Source organism: Sesamum indicum, linkage group LG11 (genome assembly GCF_000512975.1).
Source record: "Sesamum indicum cultivar Zhongzhi No. 13 linkage group LG11, S_indicum_v1.0, whole genome shotgun sequence".
Classification (NCBI taxonomy): domain Eukaryota; kingdom Viridiplantae; phylum Streptophyta; class Magnoliopsida; order Lamiales; family Pedaliaceae; genus Sesamum; species Sesamum indicum.
In genome coordinates this window covers 13,770,687-13,791,669 of record NC_026155.1, presented here as the reverse complement: position 1 = coordinate 13,791,669, position 20,983 = coordinate 13,770,687, and the positions used below count along the sequence as shown (strand labels likewise).

At 33.8% G+C, this 20,983-nt stretch overlaps 3 protein-coding genes across 6 annotated transcripts; all 3 read left to right on the top strand.

The window, feature by feature from the left end:
• On the top strand, positions 1,352–7,859 carry LOC105174405 (serine/threonine-protein kinase AFC1). Of its 2 annotated transcripts, XM_011096501.2 has the most exons (12): positions 1,352–1,706; positions 2,604–2,769; positions 4,049–4,075; positions 4,214–4,367; positions 4,454–4,502; positions 4,618–4,732; positions 4,904–4,995; positions 5,650–5,806; positions 5,894–5,958; positions 6,272–6,369; positions 6,455–6,560; positions 7,296–7,859. In XM_011096501.2, the coding sequence occupies exons 1-12, from the start codon at positions 1,590–1,592 to the stop codon at positions 7,452–7,454; spliced, it is 1,305 nt and encodes a 434-aa protein (XP_011094803.1). In that variant the 5' UTR covers positions 1,352–1,589; the 3' UTR covers positions 7,455–7,859. The 2 variants fall into 2 exon arrangements, with proteins under 2 accessions (XP_011094803.1, XP_011094804.1); XM_011096502.2 differs by lacking the exon at positions 1,352–1,706 and having other exon boundaries at positions 2,655–2,769; positions 4,179–4,367.
• Positions 9,104–11,359, top strand: LOC105174403. Of its 3 annotated transcripts, XM_020698153.1 has the most exons (4): positions 9,309–9,440; positions 10,343–10,398; positions 10,602–10,707; positions 11,050–11,359. In XM_020698153.1, the coding sequence occupies exons 2-4, from the start codon at positions 10,360–10,362 to the stop codon at positions 11,166–11,168; spliced, it is 264 nt and encodes an 87-aa protein (XP_020553812.1). In that variant the 5' UTR covers positions 9,309–9,440; positions 10,343–10,359; the 3' UTR covers positions 11,169–11,359. The 3 variants fall into 3 exon arrangements, 2 of the variants coding, with proteins under 2 accessions (XP_011094801.1, XP_020553812.1); XM_011096499.2 differs by lacking the exon at positions 10,343–10,398 and having other exon boundaries at positions 9,104–9,440; XR_002288101.1 differs by having other exon boundaries at positions 9,297–10,403; positions 10,602–11,348.
• Positions 12,282–13,952, top strand: LOC105174402 (protein SLOW GREEN 1, chloroplastic). The gene has a single exon (XM_011096498.2). The coding sequence runs from the start codon at positions 12,532–12,534 to the stop codon at positions 13,612–13,614; it is 1,083 nt and encodes a 360-aa protein (XP_011094800.1). The 5' UTR covers positions 12,282–12,531; the 3' UTR covers positions 13,615–13,952.

Sequence of the window (20,983 nt, the reverse complement as noted above, 5' to 3'; positions counted from 1 at the left end):
GTTCTTCTTATAAGAGTTCTTAAAATGAAATCTAAGAATTATTAAAAAAAGTACGTCTCAAACAATAAGAAGAATGACATATTTAAATGTCAACATCACAAACTATAAGAAGTATTTTTGGTAAATATATTATGTTTGTATGTAATATATAAATAAAATATATATATACATATTTTCTTTTTAGTCTTATATCTCTACTTTTGCTTAAAAAAAAAAACAAGAGCTCCTAAAGAATTTCATTTACATAACATTTAAATTTTTCCATAATTTTGTTTTTAACCAAATATGGAACTTCTTTAAACATCCAATTTTACTTGTGCTTTTCTCATATATTCGTTCTTCATTCAAACCAAACAAGCTCTCAAATATTATTGAATCCTTATGGTTGCTATTATAAAAGAACACATTTTTCGTTATACCAACTTTTAATACACAAATATCATTTTTTATTTTCTAAAAAAAAGAAAATGGTCAAATAATAATTTAATATTCTTTAATAATCCCGCAATTATAATATTTTTTTTTCTCCCAATGCACTATTCCATATCTTTTTTTCTTCTCACTTTACTTCTTCATGTTTATTTCTCTCACAAATATCCATATTTTTAATAAACAAAGTAATTATAATTTATTTTTTTCTCATCACTTCATTCTATTTTTTAATTCTCACGGACATTTTTCTTTTCATTTCCTCGCACTATAATTTGATTTTTAATATTTTTTTTTCATTTTACACTATAATTTCTTCTTTAAATATTTATGGAGAACATCGTACCATGATAACTAATTATATAAATTCAATTATTTTGTTGTATGTTAAATAAGTGATAGCCCAACAAAAGATTTTGGCCCAACGTAGAATCCACCCTATTTTGAATATGTTATGAATTAGCCTTATTGCCACATTCTTCGGATCTAACTTTTAAAATTTGGGTATTTTATATATATTATATAAATCATTGCTATTTATAAATTTTAAACAAGATAATATTATATTAAAAATATTTTTCAGTTACAAATATATGTATTAAATAATTAAACAATTTACAAATATTATTCAAAATGGGTTAATGGTGAAATTGGGACAAAATCTGCCCCTATTTCAAATTCAGCCCATCAACGAAAACGTGATTGCCCAATTAAATGGAAAAGCCCAATAAGCGCTAATAGTTTATTCTCCTTTTGATCTGCAGTATAAGCCATAACCACGATTTTAGGTCAGAACGAATAAACCTGGATTGACGATAACAGGACGAGATAGCGACTCGTTAAAAGAAGCGGATCGAAATATCCTAAACCCGAATTTAAGCTTAACTATGGTTAACTAACTAAGGTTACTTTACCTCGTCTCCGTTCATTAGACTTTTTCTCTCTCCTCTCAGATCTGCTCTGCGTTGAGTGTTATTACTCTAAAATAATTCTCAAGAAAGGAGAAGGGGAAAATCCATTAAATCATGCCCTAGATGGAAATCCGATTCTGAAATTTCGCGCAAATTTGCTTAACTACGGCTTGGTTATCATCCTTTTGACTAATTATGATATTTTTCTCATATTTCTCCGGCAATTAAGATTTTAGCTTTTCCATATGAATGGAGACCCAAAGAGTGGTGGATTTCCCGCACAGAAGCATGGATAAACGACCTCGAAAGCGACCTCGTTTGACATGGGATATCCCTCCTGCTGTTCCTCCTCTTGCTCCTCCAAAGGTCCATTTCTAAACCCTATTTTAGTTTTGTTATCGGAGTGCTTACACTTGCAATTAATGTAGGTTCATGGATTTTTTTATTGTGTGTTGTTTTGTTTAATATGAACTGTTTTGGATACTTTAAATGATCAGTGTGGAGTGAGTGGAAATTTTACATTTTCTCTGTGTCGATTTAGTTCAGAGGATTAATTTGATTCTCTATATAGACTTTTTGACGGGTCGATTTTTAGGTTTTACGATTTCGTGATGCTGCTTTCCTGCGTTTTCTAATGGTTTTCCTTTTCCCAAATTAAGTGTTCAGATGTTGTCCATTTCTGGGAAATATAAAGAAAGGGGAAATTGAAGACATATGGAATTATATTTTCTGGTTATGATGGTTATAATCATATTTATCCTAAAAAATAATTAAAAGAAAAAGGTCTACAAGCAAGCAGGTGAGCCCTCCGATGTATAGTAAGATTCAAAAGAAGGAATGATTTTCAGACACCAGGCATGTGGGCTCAATATCTTATGTCAAATCAGATTTTTAGTAAGATTCAAAGGAAAGATTGATTTTCAGACACAGGTGCATGTGGCTCAATATCTTATGTCAAATCGGGAGCATTTGAAATTCACTTGTCATGTGGATAATAATTTTAGTTTCTTTTCCCCTCTCTCATGAATGTTATTCTTTTTGACATAATGTATGTCCAACATTTGTAACTTTTAAGCACCAAGTATTGCTAGAATGCACGGTCATACATAATGATTGGTGGTGTGAAAACTAGAAAATTTTTTTGAGGTGAAGTTAGAAAGAAAAACATTTATATGACTTTGCTGCTTTAGGTGTCGTCCGCGTGCTCAAAAAGCTTGTTTATTATTTCTTTCCTGTGAATATTGAAGTTTGTTTCTTGTGCAGATTCTTCCAAATATATACTGTGCCCAAGATTTTGCTACACTCCCTAATTATGCATATTCATCGATATATTATAAGGGGATCCCTCGTAATGGATCTCCACCTTGGAGACCGGATGATAAAGATGGGCATTATGTATTTGCTATTGGGGAGAACTTAACTCCTCGTTGTAAGTATACCTGAGATACCTGAGAAGTTTCTTTATGAGATGCATTGCCTTCCGATACCTTTGAGACATTCTCAATGTGACAGTTTTGCCTATTCCTTTCCAATGTTTGTGACGATCTTTTCTTGCTTGAACTTATAAACCATAGAGGTATGCCCCTATGCAGAAGGGGAAAGAGAAGGCAAACTTTGGGCCTTTTTGAGAGCCGTTGAAATCCATTTTCCCCCTCATAGGAGCAGTTAAATTAATCAATTGACTATTGGACTATCTTCTTGATCTTATTAGTATAGATAAATAGTTGCACAATAATATTCTTGGAAATGTTGGCCATATTAGATTGTTTCTGCATTTTAAGTGTACACTGGAGAAACTGGTCTGTTGCTAAATCGATTTAACAAAGTCGTGGGCCCTCAAGTCCTGATGTCATGATTCAATAGCTCTGAAAATATTGAACACGCTACATGTCTTGACATCTTTGTTGTGTATGTGGATTTCTTATGTGTTGAGCTTCCTCCTTATTTTACTCTAGACATGTGATAGTACCATTACACACCTCATAAATGCATGAATGCATCCAATCCTTCCCCATTATTGCGGGTCATATTTAAAATGCGTGGATGATACTGTTTTCCACAGATTTCCTTCTTTGGTACTCCAGTCTTTCGTTATGCGTGTCATTCGGTTTATAATTAATTAGGTTGTATGTTATAAGTTTGAGAAAGTTATTCCTTGTTTGATGATACCCACTTTACAATAAACAGAACAGGAAGAGCAGTAAGGCAATTTTAGCAAAGACTTCCTAATAGGCTGTATACTTCTTTAAATATTGCAGTAATCACTTCTATGCTACAAATAGAAAAGTTGTAATTGCTAAGTTGCAGAAATTGCCTCTGTGCTCCAGATGAAGAACTTTCTTACTCTTGTGGGAAGTGAGAATGATTTTTTTTGTTCTTCTGGGATAGACAAATTTTCCAATTTTCTAACTGTATGATCCTAATCTTTAATGAATAACAAATTTATTCCCAGTACCCTAATTCATCCAATGTCCCGGAATATACAATTCTATGACTCTAAACAGTTAACGTTTCACTTTGTGAAAGATCCTGCTATAGTATATTTATTTATTTTATTCTAAAACATATTTTCTAATTATCGAACAGTATAAATATTAATCCTAAAGTATCATGAAATAAAATGGAGAGCATCATAAGTAGTATGATTGTTTATTTTTGATTAATCTATTTGCTCATCCTTCTCTAATTTTTTGTCCCTCAATTTGCAGACAGGATACTCAGTAAAATGGGTGAAGGTTAGTTGATTCTTTATTTACCAATATTTCCACTGACTCCCCTCATATATCTTGTGATACTTTAACATCACGTAACAGTTGTCTTCATTTGGTCCTCTGGTAGGATCTTTTACCATTTATGGGGTCGAATGGTTTCAGGGACTTTTGGGCAAGTTCTAGAATGTCTGGACAATGACAGGAAAGAGATTGTTGCAATTAAAGTTGTTCGTTCAATACAGAAGTATCGGGAAGCCGCCATGATTGAAATTGATGTTTTACAGAAACTAGGAAGGCATGATATCTGTGGCACACGGTGAGATTCTTATTTTCATTTTGCTTTTATTTATCAGCTCTAGAAAATTGAAGTGATTTTAGTGTAAGTTGTTTCATTCTGTGCAGTTGTGTGCAAATACGGAATTGGTTTGACTATCGTAATCATATTTGTATTGTAAGTATTTAATATGGTTTATGGTTTGCTTAAATTTGAACGGGTATGATGATCTTTCATGCCCAAATATTCTGTGAGTTAAATACTTGCGGATGAATTTAAATGGTCTTAACAGGTCTTTGAGAAGCTTGGTCCAAGCTTATATGATTTTCTACGCAAAAACAGCTATCGTTCATTTCCCATTGATCTTGTTCGGGAGTTTGGCCGACAACTTTTGGAATCTGTGGCATGTGTGTGAACATATCTTTGCAACACTATTCTCCTCCCTTTTTACTGTTCGACTCTACTAAACAGAAGCCATATCTTTGGCAACGCTAGACTGCTTTTACACCCCACCCCATATGCAGAAGTATAAATCTGTCATTGGTCTTCTTGCTTATCATTGTTGGTTCTCCTTGCAGTTATGCATGATCTTCGCCTGATTCACACCGATTTAAAACCAGAAAATATTCTTCTAGTTTCCTCAGAGTATATTAAAGTTCCAGATTATAAGGTAATCTCTTATAGCATGCATCTCTGTTACAGTTGTTTTCACTTTCCTCGTAGTTCTTCACTAGTGTCTTGCACTCTGAATGATGCTAGAGTTTTGTGAAGGGTTCTTAATTGACAGGCTTATGTTAGTTTGAGTTGCTTGCTTTTCGGTTTGAGTTCTTTTACCTCAATCATCTCAAAATTACTCTTGAGTCTTTTGTTGTAGTTTTTTCCTTGAAAATAAATGCCATTTACTCAATGATTTGATGTTAGAGCTTTAAGAGAAAGAATCTCTATGAGTAAATATGTACTTTAGTATAATTTTTGTCACTTCTTCTGCCACTTATTCATCTGCTACTGAACTCTGTCAAGGTTGCTGACTTGCTTCTCAATTAGTGTATATATGTGTCTTTTGACAGTTTTAATTATATTATTGATTAATACAAAGGGTTAACATCACAGGCTTGTGCCTAGTAGTTTGCTTACTCAACTTTAAGTTCTGGTGCTGATGGTTTTTGTTTCCCCTATTGTTTGTGATGAAGTTTCTTTGAGGTTAAAGACTTATATTTCCTACACTGAATTGCTTATCACCACTGTCTTTCTGCTATTAAATTTGGCTATACTGTATAAATTCCTGTGGCTGGTTTTTTTCATTGCCCTTGTGCCTGTGTTGCAGTTTCTATCTAGATCTGCAAAAGATGGTTCCTACTTCAAAAATCTACCCAAATCTAGTGCTATAAAACTTATTGATTTTGGTAGTACCACATTTGAACATCAAGATCACAATTATGTAGTGTCTACACGCCATTATCGTGCTCCAGAGGTTATTTTGGGTAATTAGCGACTCTTTCATATATTTCCATTTGCATTTAAGATTTTGCATTTTATATCAGTGGGTGATCTTGTTTTACTTTTATAAGGTCTTGGATGGAACTATCCCTGTGATATGTGGAGTGTAGGCTGCATACTCGTGGAATTGTGCTCTGTAAGTAACTGATCGGTTATACTTCTAAACCCTTTCCTGCAATAGGATATGCCTCTTGAAAGATTGATTACAATTGAATATTTCTCCTCATATATTGATTTCTTTTATTGTTTCCTTGTTATGTGCACCTTGATTTCTTATTTCATCTTTTTGTCACAAAAATTCTTCTGCTGACTCTTGGTCGATTAGGTTGCTTGATTACTGCCCAGTCATTTGATCCCAATACGAATTAATTAACATTTAATATGTCTTTGAAAAGCATTAAAGTGATACAACCATATTTATTTCTATTAGTGCTACAAATCTGTGACAGGGCGAGGCACTTTTCCAGACCCATGAGAACTTGGAACATCTTGCAATGATGGAAAGGGTGTTGGGTCCACTGCCTCAACATATGATTATACGAGCCGAGTAAGAGTTGTTGATTCTTTTGTTTCTGCCATGATTTAAGCTGTGAGGGTGAGGCTTTATATTTATTTCTTTGTTTCTTTTATAGCCGTCGTGCTGAGAAATATTTCAGAAGGGGTTCAAGGTTGGATTGGCCAGAGGGTGCAACTTCCAGAGAAAGTATTAGAGCAGTTTGGAAATTACCCCGACTCCAGGTACTATTAGTCAATTGTGCAGTGAAAAAAATGTTCCTTAAGTGTTTGAAAAAGTAAACACCTTGGGTGTTTTCTATATTATATTGGCTCAGTGTGTAGTTTCTTTTATCTACGTGGCTATTTCTTGTATTCTATCTTGTGTAAAGTTGAAGGTTATTATCATACATTTTTAATATGATGCGATAGTCAGCAATAAGAATGGTGTGGTTGAATGGGTTGGTCGCCCTTTATTGTTTTGACATTCAGAAGAAAAACATTTCATTTTGTTTTCGAGAGCTCTTACCGAAGTTTTCTGCTAACTTGTGTGCCTGGACATTATGGTTGGTTGCTATGTTGTTTGTCTCCTTTGACTTGTAATGGCATGTCAAAGTTACGTAAAGGTTTTAAGTGGGATTCTTTTGTGTGTCATTGCTCGTTAGTTCTGTATAAAAAGTCTACATGCTGTTTTGCATGTTAAAGTTTTTGAATATGGTTCTTTTGTATATCAAAACTTGCATAAGTCAGAGGTGATTGTTTAAGTAAATGCTGATCTTTTGCACACGAGAAAATTTTTCAACAACTAGGTTTTCCTTTTGGGGGGAATAGAGCTTGGATACTGTTGAACATTTTACAAATGAATCTTGTTTAATTGCAAAGAATTTCTGCTTTTACTCTTGGAATAAATTGTTATGTTTGTTGTCAGCTTCCTTGCATGTCCCGACTTTTTACTTCTCTATTCCATATTGTGTATGCCAGAATCTGATCATGCAACACGTAGACCACTCGGCTGGAGATCTGATTGATCTTTTGCAAGGGCTTCTGCGGTATGACCCTGCAGAACGACTTAAAGCAAGAGAAGCTCTAGGGCACCCCTTTTTTACAAGGGACCTTAGAAGGTTTGGATATCCACTGTGAATTGGAAATCTTATTGAAGATTGAATGAAGAGAAGCCCGGAGGGTAAGAATATACTTCACATACACATGCGTCGCAGAAGTGAATGAAAATAGATATAAAAAAGGGGAAATGGAAAGGGGGTTGGAGAGCACACTAGGATGTTGGCTGCTACCATAATAACTTGAAATGTACTAACTCCATGCCTGATTGTGTTGTAAAATATGCTACTTTTTCAGGTTTGTGGTGTTTGTCTTTTTTTTTTTTTTGTTGTTTTTCTGGTTTTCTGGTTTTTGTCCGTTATGATTGCTCGTGTCCATCACTTGGGAGAAATATGAGTACATACATATATCCCATTTCTGTTGTATATGATGCTCGTTACAGCTGGCCTTTCATTGCCTTTTGCCTTTGCAGTTCATTTGGACTCACTCATTATGTCTTACGAGTCCGGTGTCTTTATTCCAACAGAAAGAGTTTTGTTGATTGAAACGAACTTATTATGAAGGGTGTGAATTGAGTGATCTGACCCAAGAATTAGCCAGCCTTTGCCTCAAATCTCCTACTGAGAAGGGGTAAAATAATATTTTTTGTGTTTAATTTGGACCCAGAGCGATGGATATTTATTAGAGCCTGTTGTAGTATCTAATTGCAGAGGTGTAAATATAGGTAGTAAAGGTCTAGATTGTAAAGGAGTCTAAGTCTAGTATTTGTGGAGCTCGCTCTCTTTGGTTCTGTTAGGCGAGGCGGAGTTGTCACGGAGACCTTTCACTTGCTGCCTGTCCTGTCCTGTCCACTCACCTGAGGAAGTAGGACATAATTTACTTTCTTGAAGAGTTGAGAGCTTATAATACTTCATAGTTTTCAACTATGACATAATAGTGTTTGTTTAATTTAAAAAGAAAAAAAAAATAAGCCTATTTACTATATGATCTAAATATGTTGTAAAATTGTTTATCTTTTTTCAACAACTTATAAGATCTCAAGTTCTCAGTCTATAAGATATCAAGCATCTTTAAATGTGTTTGATGAAACCTAAAACTCGAATACCACTCAGTTAGAAATCTACTTTGGTAGGCAGGATGTAGATTTGATTATTATACCATTATTATTTACATTGTTTCTTCTACACTTAATTATCTCTTCATTTAATTAATTATATCAATAAAATTTTATTCATATACGTTCAAGTCAGTTTATATTATAAAATTTGATCTGTTATTTATTTAATTTAATTATTAAAAAATATTTATACACATGTCGAGTGTGTTTCCACAGCTCGTTCCTATCAAAGCTAGGATTATAGGTGGTGGAACAGAAGATGACAGTGTGAGGAGCCTTGTCATCCCAAATCATTCATCAAACAAAATTAAAATATATACGTGGCCTCACTCACATAATTAAAACAGGGAGGATTAAATCTGAAAGTCGTGAGATTGACAGACAATAAGGTAGGAGATAATATTAATTAATACAATGGTTTTGTATTAGTGAAATGATAAGGTAGACAAAATTTGATTTTACAAGATTTGCACACATCAATAAGTGGATCATTACCTTCAGTAATTAGCCTGTTCACTCAAATTAAATAAGTCGTTATCAGTTGTAGGCTGTAATCGCACTTTGGAGTAAAATATTATCTACTGTTGCATTATTGTTCATGCTATTCATCAATTATGCTCTCATCTACATGTGCTGTTGTTTTACAGTTCACCAAAATGCCTTGCCCTCATCATCTCTTGTTTTTATATGCTCATTCTTCTTCCATACCCGCTACTTGATTTGTAGATCTAATTACATATGCGGAAAGGTAGATAAGTCTGTGGAGACATGCAGTTTGATAAAAAGGAAGGCCATATCGCATGGATGGCCACAAAGACAGGATGATGTTCTTGATGTCATGTGGGAGGAAGGTAAGGATAACATGCATTAGACTCCCACAACTGATCACAACTCCAAGAATGTTGTCTTTTGATAATGTGCTGAGTGCCCATCACAACAACTGCATTCAGGTACAAACTTTGCTTACTTTCCCCAAACTACAAACTGTTTTCAACCGGAATAGTAAAATGGAGCCGCTACTTCTTTTTCATGTCCAAACATTGCTCACCCCATCTTGTTATTACAATAAAATATATAAGATTAAAATACTATCCTAAACAAGTTAAAATGACGAAAATGTCGAATGACCTAAATTTCATTTAATCCTTAATTTTTTCATAAATTGGAGCAGAAAATTCCAGGAAAAAAAAAGGGGGCATGTTATTATTTCCCAGGAAATAATGCAAATATACACCAGAAATGTGAAAAATAGAAAAAAAAAATATAAAATTAGAATAAAATAAGTATTACTTGTTTTTCGCAATAAATCAAAGTGTTGAATAGTTGTGATGGAGAAAGACAACATACGGCGACTATAAGAACCGTCAGCTTTGGATTTACCGTGGGCCAAATTGGACCATTGGTGGGCCCAGTATCAATTACTTTGTAACGTGATACATGAAAGCTTGTCGAAACTGGGCTTCACAGGGACTGGGCCCAATCTTATGGATGGGCCACTTTCTGCCTGTGGGCCCAAGATAACGTGGATAATGCAACAAAAGACGGCCAGTTAACAGAATCTCCTCTAATCCTCTCCCACCAATCAGCAATCATCTCCCACGCGGGACTTAGCTACCCCACCATAACATGACTCACACAATAAAACCTCTTTATATATTCAAAGAAGAAATCATCAAGAAGGTTTAACCTCCTTCTTCTTCATTCTTTGTATACCCTCGTTTTTCTTGTTTCCCTCTATGTTGAATATTGGGTATAGTTGTCATTTTTTTCCCTATTATTCTTATATGTTATAGGACGAACCATCCCATTTCGTATATTTTCTCATCTCGATTAATTTTTTTAAAAATAAAAGTATCAGCACGAAAAATCATGGGATCACCTGAATCTTCTGCAAAATACATCCATAAGGTAAAGTACGTACTTGATTTCCTATTTTCGTTCTTTTACGATACGGTGTTTCATTTTTGTATTAAAAATTTGGTTTATACATATATAGTTGGAAGATCATATATAGTTTTGAGTGTACATATATATATGTGTGTGTGTTTTTGTGGTAGTAATTAAGATTATATATATACATATATATATGATGGAATGATGTAATAAAACAGGTGCAACATCTAATAGAAGAGTGCATAGTATTCAAGATGAGCAAAGAGGAATGCATGGAGGCTCTCTCCAAACATGCAAATATCAACCCAATCATCACTTCCACAGGTACATGTATAATTAATAAACCACCAATCATCTTTCAATCTTTCAACCATTCTCGTCCGTACGTGTCATGTTTAATTCAATGACAAGAGAAATATAACACACTTGTCATATAATATATGTGGGCCCGACTAAGAGGGTGTTTGTCTAAGCTTATAAGCTCGTCAAAACATCTTAAAAGATGTTTGAGAACTTATTACATTCAAACACTCTCGAATTAATGCGTTATTTTTGTACAACGAGGAATACGATGGAGTTTGATGCAAAAACAGTAACAATGAGGTGCATGCTTCCTTGTTAGTCTTAGTGAGTAGTGTACTGTTTCTATTTCATATTAACACTCAGTGTGGAAGGAGCTGGAGAAAGAGAACACAGAGTTTTTTGAGGCATACACCAAGCAAAGATCGGAGGGAAGCAGCCGTACCATGAGAAACGTGCTTCCCCATTCTTCTAAGAAAGATTAGCGACCAAAGTACTGAATTCTTCCCACCAATCACTCCACGTATCAGTAGTCGTGTTTTGTTTCAACGACGTTGGTGTTTCCATGGACCATTTGTCCGTTTCTATGAAAATGTATGTGTAAGATTACGACATATCAACATTCTAATGTTCTCTCCCCGTACCCATAAATATTATACTACGTTCACTTATCAAACGGATGTTTTCTTTTATATATTAAATGAAATAAAATATACTTTATTATAATTTTTCTTTTTTTTTTAATAAAATTAATATATAGTTTCTAGAAATTGGAAATCTTTATAGTATTGTCATTAAAAAAAAGAAAAGTAATAATTTTAAGGGGGAATTGAAAATATTTATCCTCGAAAATCTATATATTTCTTTGATAGATGTATAAATATATTATTATCTCTCGACCACAAATTTAAGTTGGACGATAATAAAAAGAAAACACCTAATAATTAATATATTACGTATAAAAATTTAAGTCACGCATTGGATAATGATAACTTTATGAAATTGATTGAGAGAGAATGTCTTGTAATTAAAACCACGAATCTTGTCTCAAGATTTAGTCTTCTCGTACATAATTTTGTGTGACAACAACTTCTCACTCCAAAATCCAATACCGTAGAAGCCCGACACGTCTTTTTCAAAAATAACAATACAGAGTGAGCATCATATGTTCTGCAGACGAAAATTTTAATTTGGATCGAGTTTGGTTAAATTTAAAGTAATTATATAATAAATATGATACACTTTATGTATGATTGGTCTATAATTCAAGAACACATCACACTTGACAGATGATTAGTTTGATTCGACTAAATCTTATTTGTGTAAGAATTTTTCATTCTCCAAATAAAACATAGGTTTTTTTTTTTTTTTTTTTCATGAAAATTGAGATCTAAATAGTGATTACTTAACCTGGGCTAAAGAATATTGGATCTTATTTGTGTAAGAATTTTTCATTCTCCAAATAAAACATAGGTTTTTTTTTTTTTTTTTTTCATGAAAATTGAGATCTAAATAGTGATTACTTAACCTGGGCTAAAGAATATTGGAGCATGGCAGAAAATATAAATGGGCCTTTGAGAGTTGGAAGAAATTCCATTCTCCATTAGGCCCATAATTTTTGGGCCCATGTAAGAACAGTTTCATCCTGTTCCGTTTCGGCCCAGAATGGTGCGAATCGGATAAAGTTCACCAACGGTGGAAAAGCGACTTTAGATTAAACCGGAGAAATTTGGAGAGAGTATAACCGGATTGTTCGTTCGTCTTTTTGTTCTCCATTTACAGTCAAAACCTTTTTCCGTTATTATCAATTGGGTTTAGAGCTGAGTTCACTGTCTAAACCCTACCGCCATGAATACTCTGAATCTCGTCGCTGCTAAACCTACCGGCGGTCACCTGCCTCTCATTCCATCGCTCCATCCTTACCGTCCATCTTTCCTAAAACCCTTCTCTTCCCTCTCCTTCAGATTCCCCCCTCCGCCGCTTCGGCCATTATCTCTCTCACCCACCAAGGCTTCTCTACAAGACCCAAACGGTAAGAACACCAGTACACCACCGGAGTTGTTCAAATTTCAAGTTTCTAATCAAAACGCAACACCCGGGATTTCGTCTTTGAGAGCCACCGTCGTCACAACGATCACTGCCGCCGCACTTTTCTTCACCGGGTTTGGGTTTAACTTTAAACCCTGCATTGCCGAGCCAATTTCGCCCCCTCCGACTGTTGAAACCGCTGAGAAGGATGCAATTGTTGACGAAGAAAGGGAAAAATCTCTGGAAGAGCACTTGCTTTCCAACCCTTGTGATGTAGATGGACTGAAGAATTTGATGGAAATCAAGGTAAAGAGCAAAAAGATTCCGGAAGCTATTGAGATTCTAGATAAGTTGATGGAACTTGAGCCAGAAGAAGTTGAATGGCCAATGATGAGAGCCCATTTGTATGCTTATAATGGGGAGCTTGAGTTAGCAAAGAATGGGTTCAATGAGCTGTTAATGAAGGACCCTTTCCGTGTGGAGGCGTATCACGGGCTGGTGACTGTGGCGTCGCAAGAAGAATCGAGCAAAGAGTTGGGGGATATTGAGAAGAGGATTGAGGAGGCGATGAAATTGTGCAAGAAGGAGAATAAAAAGAGTGATTTGAGGGATTTCAAGCTGTTGCTTGCTCAAATTAGAGTGCTTGAGGGAAGATATGATGAAGCATTGAAGGTTTATCAGGAGTTGGTGAAGGAGGAGCCGAGGGATTTTAGGCCATATCTGTGTCAGGGAATAATCTATACTTTGTTGAGGAAAAACGGTGAGGCTGAGAAGAATTTTGAGAAGTACAGGAGATTGGTTCCCAAGGGGCACCCTTACGCTAGCTATTTTGATGACAATATGATTGCTACAAAACTTTTCGCGCAGAAGGTGGAGAATCAGAGAGCTATGGCAAAGAGTTAGGGACTATGCCGTTATTCCTCTCGTAGCGGGTTAACAGTTGCTGATGAGGGTGTGACAGATAGGTTTGTGTTATTTTTTGATACCAATGTTTAGGTGATGTTTATGATTTTCTGCAATGTAGTAATTATTGGATGAAGTATAGGTGGTAAAGATTTGTGGCTGAGAATGATAACATGGTATTTCAATATCAATAGATTATCTAAAATTCAGGATACGGCGAATGAAGCAAAAGACAATTGCATCGGTCTTATGCTCTGTTGTCCCCCTGGGGATGACTATTGATTAAATAGACAATTAGACATGCCATAAGGTCTGCTTGATCGTGTTTCAGTTTCTAATTAGCTTCCAACTAATTACTATGCAGATCAATATGAACTCGTACTCCTTGCTTTAGACCATGCTGTTCTGCCTTACAATTTCATTCTTGGGATTATTATGAAAAAATTAAAATTTACTTGTAACTTATATCATTGGTTTGAATAAGAAGTGGCCTAGAAATAATTGACTGTGAGATAGAATTTTTTGTGCAATGCAAGTCAAAATAACGGGAACGGTAGTTGTGAACGATGGAAGAATGATTTGGGGATGACTATACGAAGGTTATTAAATCCTTTGCTGCTTGGTGTTTCAGTTGAATGCTATTTGGTATATTTCTTAAAATACCACAGGCTTATTTCATTTAATTGTACCAGTCCTCGTAGGTCATTTCAAGTATACTAAATAATTCTTACATGCAAGTTTGTGATAGATCAGCTTATCCATATGAGCATATCATGTACTGTTCTTGAAGAGGACCAGATGAAACAAGAGTATACATTGGCAAAGACACACTTATGTAATATGTCTGTGTGTGTGTGTGCGGGCGCTCGTGTAAATGTTTGTGCTTGCTCGTTTCTAAATTAAATTTGGGCGCGCGCGTGTAAATGTTTGTGCTTGTTCATTTCTAAATTAAATTTGGGCGCGCGTGTAAATGTGTGTGCTTGTTCATTTCTAAATTAAATTTAGCTCCATCTGACTTCTAGTTACCAAGTTTATGTTTTCTCAATTTTCTTCCTTTTGTGCTTCAGATTATTTGTATGGTAATTAAGCTAGATCTTCTTGGAATGAGGTCTTGAAAGAATCTTATAGACTAATATTACTGGAAACATAGAAATGTGAAAATGAACTATTTATGAACGAACGAACAAAGAATGCTCTATTTGTCGAGCTACTCTCCTGGACACAACTGACAAATCTGTTGCCCGCCGGATCTCTGTCGAAGTTGCTAAGTTTGTGTTCTTATTTAGTCGAACGATTGTTCACATTTCCTTCCGTCTTCCCATAATCTTCTCTAAGTAGATACGAGAGCCAAGCCAACCTGATGGTGTGAGCGAGTAGCTTGAGAATATAATTTGCATGGATCAGAAACATCGGTCGAGCGTCTGATATATACGTATCATGCAGTTCCCTCGTTAGCATATTGCATTTTAATTACTGTAAGGATGTTTGATCGAAATCGGTATCATGTTAGTGTATTCCCATTTCAGTTCAGTGCTTATTTCCCATTTTTCTCGTGTATTTTCTGGAGTAAATCAACGAATTTATGCTGCAAACATTGATCTTGTACTAGCCAGTGAATTCTTCACTGTAGTATGAACTGTTCTCCACTCAACTCATGATTGTGTCTAAAACTGAGAGTTTCTGTCGATATTGGATCGACTGTTTTTGGCTCCTGAATTTCATAATGAGATTGAACAATTGCACTTCAATCTGATGGCTTCTTTTCCAAGGGCTTTTCAACCAAAATCATGTGATGCCATTGTCTGAAAGAGGACAACGCAAATCCCGGAATGCAAGGTTTCTTATCATTTCACCTTTGCCTAGTCTCGCCATTTACGGCTGATTCGACATGTTTACCCTGTCGGGCTCCCCCACATCCCTGTGGGATTCTCTTAACAATATTGCGTCATTAAAGCACGATTCTGAAATCTCGCTGTAAGCTACCCCACGATGTCTTCTTTCCCAATAATTTTTTTGAATATTTGAACATTCGATTCATCCAATACTAACAAAATTAAGGAGAGATCACGGTGAAGATCAAGCTTTCCTATAATTCAGACTGTTGGTAGACCTCGTGATTTGTGAGCTTTCGCGCACGCTCTCATATTCCTAAACGATGAAGGAATTCGTATTTCTAACAAGTTGTGGTAGTAAACCTCGTATAATTTCAGTTTGGTACACTAAATTAGACTTCATTTGTTAATGCATGTTTGTCTTGAGATTGTTGGAGCGGGTGTTGGTGCCTAGACAGCATGCAGCTTGACTCCAGTTTTTTCACCTCGTCCTATGCAGCTTAAATTATATAGTATAGGTGATAGAGCCAGCACAATAATTTAAGCATGGAAACCTGGACTGGACCTTCTCTTTAGCTGAGAAAGATGCCTATTTCTACATATGTGACAAATCAGATTTCAGACAGTGTTGGACCTGGCGAACAATTTGATGTCACAAACAAACATTACTATCATCTTTTGTCCAAAATAGGAAAAAAAATAGAGAATGGAAATCCCAGATATGATAATACATAAACATGCATGTGATACCATAGCCCATTAAAGTTTTTTTTTTTTTTTTTTTTTAAAGTCATCCACACAAGCACCTATTCACACACGCTCTCAATAGATTTTGAACTCAATATCTCCACACCCAAATTATTAGGATTTCCTCTAAGGAACATAGCCCAGTAAAATTATAACCATACTAGAGAATAATATATGTGTAAATAATGGCAGCAGCTGGATCCAAAATAAAAACACATGTCTTTTTTTTCTCTTTTCTCTCTCTCTCTCTTTCTTTAAATATAATTCTTGGTCTCTTGAATTATTGATTGTAATGAAATGTACATTCATATACTTGTCTTTTCTCGATATAGTTCTTTTACTCAAATAATGATCGAAACTGGTTCTCCAAGTTAGTTCTTGGGACTTGAATTTTTGACTTATATTTTCTCATCTAACTGTAATTTATATAGTAAATTTTCTATAGGTCCAACCGCGTACAAGTTTGTGGTTGTTCTATTATATAATAGTTTGATTCCACGGTAATTCGAATCAGGTTTTTCATTTTTTTTTATGTTTAATAATGCATCTAAATTTGGATTATTTTTAACAGTAGCTTCTTTGTTTGTTGATTTTGAGTATGATAATTAATTTAAAAAATATTTAATATATTGATTGATATTCTTATTGTAGTAATAAATATAATTAGTAAAATAAAAGTCGATTCAAGAAATCATTAAACTTGGGGAGGAGAGGAATGAGGAACAACATCAATGCTAAAAGCGCTACCTAATAATCTATTTCCTTAACTTCAATTACACGCTTTTACACATCCCCACCATGCAATCATCTCTTTTCCTCTACTTTACTCACTTTTCCTATTTTAGCCATCAATAATTTCACTATTGCAAGATACTAATTAAAAATTTAAATAAATTTAAAAAAGACATATTATTTTTAAATCTTTTATACATATAATATATATATATATATTTAAAAAAAATACTGAATACTTTGTGATAATTTATAAGTTCATTCAAACCCCCTCTTACCTAAAACGACCGAATTATTCGGTGCACTTTCCACTAAGTTATGGTAGTTAAAAAGTAATTTTGGTGGATTTCGACCGGCTAATATTACTTTAATCAGGATAATTAACTTTAAGCTTTTTCTTTTAGTATTATGGCCTTCAAGTCAAAAATTGGTCAGGTAAGTAGATCTATCCTATTTATGTTAGAGAATCACTAATTGACTATTTGTGCTGTTATAATCAGCCTATATGACACATAATCTGCTCTTAGTATAGCCTTTTTTTCCTAGTCTAACAACTCCTAATTCAAGATGTTTTTGTCTTCTTCGACAACTTGGCCGAACCCTTGTTCGTAGATTGACTTTTACTTTTACCATAATCGAGTTCTTGATATAATTAGATACGTCTGTCTCGAACGATACAAATGTACATAATATTAAATTATGTTTAGTACAATGCATGTCCGATACGTAATTTAAATTCCAAATCGTCTAAGAATTTTACATCTCATGACAATCTACCTAAATAAATTATATACTGTGGTGGTTAAGATTTTAATTGAAATTTGCAATAATTCATCTGTGGTTGGTACCGCCTCTAAGTTAGATGGTGGCGTTAAAATTGGGAAATTGGCACATGATGAGTCTATTACCACTACAACTAAAACTCTCGGTTGTCGTGAATATTACGGGTTTGAACCTCATCGAATCCTCTTATTATGTGACGATATTATGGAATAACGGTGATTAATTTATAATTTTTAATTCTATATAAATTTAACTTGACTTATTAGTATATTTGGTGAAATTATTAAATTGGATCACATCTTAATGAGTTTTGACAAAAAGAGAAAAATAATTTATGACAATTAAATTATTTTAACCGGAATAATTACAAAGAAGCGTTTTTTTTTTGGTTTTTTAAATGTGGTAAGAAAAAGACAAATGTATGATGGTATGCAGAAATTATAAAGCACACTGCTCAAAATGGCAAAATAAAAGAAGATAATTTGATGTTATCTGGTAGCTGTGGGGCAGCCTAAATTGACATTACGAGGACCCTGCCTGTAAATATACCTTTAATTTCAATGGGTTCATAAAAGGAAATTCAGAAAGATTCTTTACTGTTTCTCATTTTCCTTACATCTAATAATCAGAAAAAAAATATCACTTCATTTATATAATTATATTATCATATGATTATTATTATTTGATAAAAATATTAGATAAATATGGATCTCATTGTGTGTAATTTAATTCCTTTACAATTTATTTGGATTCTTACGTTTAATATACAGGGAATCACTCTCTTACTCTTTTAAAGAACTATACAAATATTCATCAGCAACGTCAATATTTATTTAAGCAAAAACGAAAATATTTATTTACGCAAATCGCTACTATTTTTTGAAAAATTACGTATACAATCTTAAAAAATATCAGTATTATTACACAAATTATTCATATTTTCTTTAATTATTATAGATAATCTTGTAATTATAAAAAAAATGAATAATTTACGTAAATAGAATTTAAATATAATTATTTCTAATATATATATATATATATATATGTATGGTATGGGTATAAGGCAAAGCCAAATATATAGCAGCATGTAAGTCAATCATGCGTTGTCCGTATTATGTTGGTATCGCTGCATGCGGCAAATAATCATTCAATGATGGTAACCTTTGTCCCGTTCACCCTACCAACATTAATCAACACAATTTTCCTTTTTCTTTTTCTTTTTTTTTCTCTCTCTCTCTCTCTCTCTAATATATCAATAATAATTCAAATCAACGAATATGATCAAATAAAACAGAGAAGCAACAAACTCCTATGGAAGTATAAATACACCCACATTTAGAACTCGAACTCACAACTTTTTGATTGATATGTCTCAATATTACCAGTCGAACTAGACCTCATCACCGAGAGTATTAACGTATCTGGAGATGCAGTTCTCGTATTAGAAAAAGAGAGATAGTATGACTGGAAATGTTATATAAAACGAGGAAATTACCAAAAAATAATTAATGAATCACTGCAAGTTCTTAATTATTGTTGAAAAGATTGATCGAAAGTGATTTATTTCAAAATCGAGTAATAGTTATAACAATAATTGCTAGCTAGGAGATTGTACCAAATTTGTCCCAACTTATTATTTCACAAGAAGTTGCAATTTCATGATTTTGACTAAAGAGATTTGCAAATCTAAAAACTATATATATATATATATATAAGAATTGGATTCGTTTCATTTGATTGATCAAAAGAACTATTTCATATATAATTTTTGCTGGGGTTATTTTCCCGATATATACATCCAAAAAATATCAAATATATCATCACGAGTAAAATAATTTCCTAAATTAACCAATAATAGTGATTTTTCAAAGAAGCGATACATGATCAAATAAAGAAAAAAAACGGGGGTAGATCAGGTTTTTTATTTAATCCTTTATCTGATTTGACGGTATCAATCTAGTTCAGTATTATTTTAACTTTTAAAAAAATTACCTAATCGAATATTTTCAAAGTTAATACAAGTATTAATTAAAAAAGCCGAAACTCTAAAAATACAAAGTTCATTATTTGTACGACATTAATGCCTGAGTAATGATCTACTTTGATAATAATATAATTTAAATGTATATTGTTATTTCTCAATTCGAACTATAGATTGATGATATTCATAATTAATATTTGTAGCTTATGATTTGCTAGAAAAGAAAATCAGCATGTTTTTCATTTGGGCACAGCACAAAAGTAACAAATCCAAATTTGAATTTTGTGAAAATCAATTATGAAATTTGGTGAAGTTATTAATAATGTCATTAAGGGTTCTAATTTATTATTTATATATATATATATATATGAAGGGTGAAGAGGGGGTGTAGCTAATATGTGAAGAATGAAGGTGGTGCCCTTCCTTCTCTACTTATGCAGCTGGATATATTGTGATGAATTTATTAAAGTCATTATAACATTACATGAATTCCCCAACTTTTAGGCTACCCTTCACCCTAAATCCACCTATGCATTTAACTCCACATTTATTTCCCTACTAATTCTACACTCCCAACCACATCTCATCATGTCCTAATCACACTCAACTTTCACAAACAACTTGGAGATCATGTCTTCCAGTTCTATCGTATATTTAAGTATTTATTTATTTTTATATCAAATTATTGTAATTTATTTGCCGTGGTTCGAGTTCATAATCTCGTATTATTCTTTTTAAGTGAATAAGTTGAGTTATTATGTAAATATTAGCCGATGACTAATTAAATAAATAATTAATCTCATTACTAATCGTATTCCATAATTGGCATTGCTTAAATATTGATACATACAACATGATTACATGTAATAAAATTACATAAATTTCACATAATTATATCACACTGCGTAGCCTAATCACATACAATTAATTACATAGCTGTAAGAGAATGGGGACTGTTTGGTTACAATGGTATTGGAGTCGGCCTAAGCCCGATTTTCCCGGCCGTAGAACAAAAGTGGGTGACTGATTTATCGAAACCCTTGGATTGTAGCAATACCAATTATCCACAAATTGGATTTTTCCCACCAAATTACGCTTTGCTTTGTCATAAATGCCCTCAAGCTATCCAATTATTTCCCAAATTGCTCCCCATCTATCCCCAACCTCTACTAATCACGTCGGGGAATAAAACGACTCATTTAATGCGTGGACGATTCTTGATCTTCCACGTGTCAACGTTGGGCCCACGTTTTCCCCATTTACCCCCCTGCCCCGCGCAGATAGCGCAGTCGCT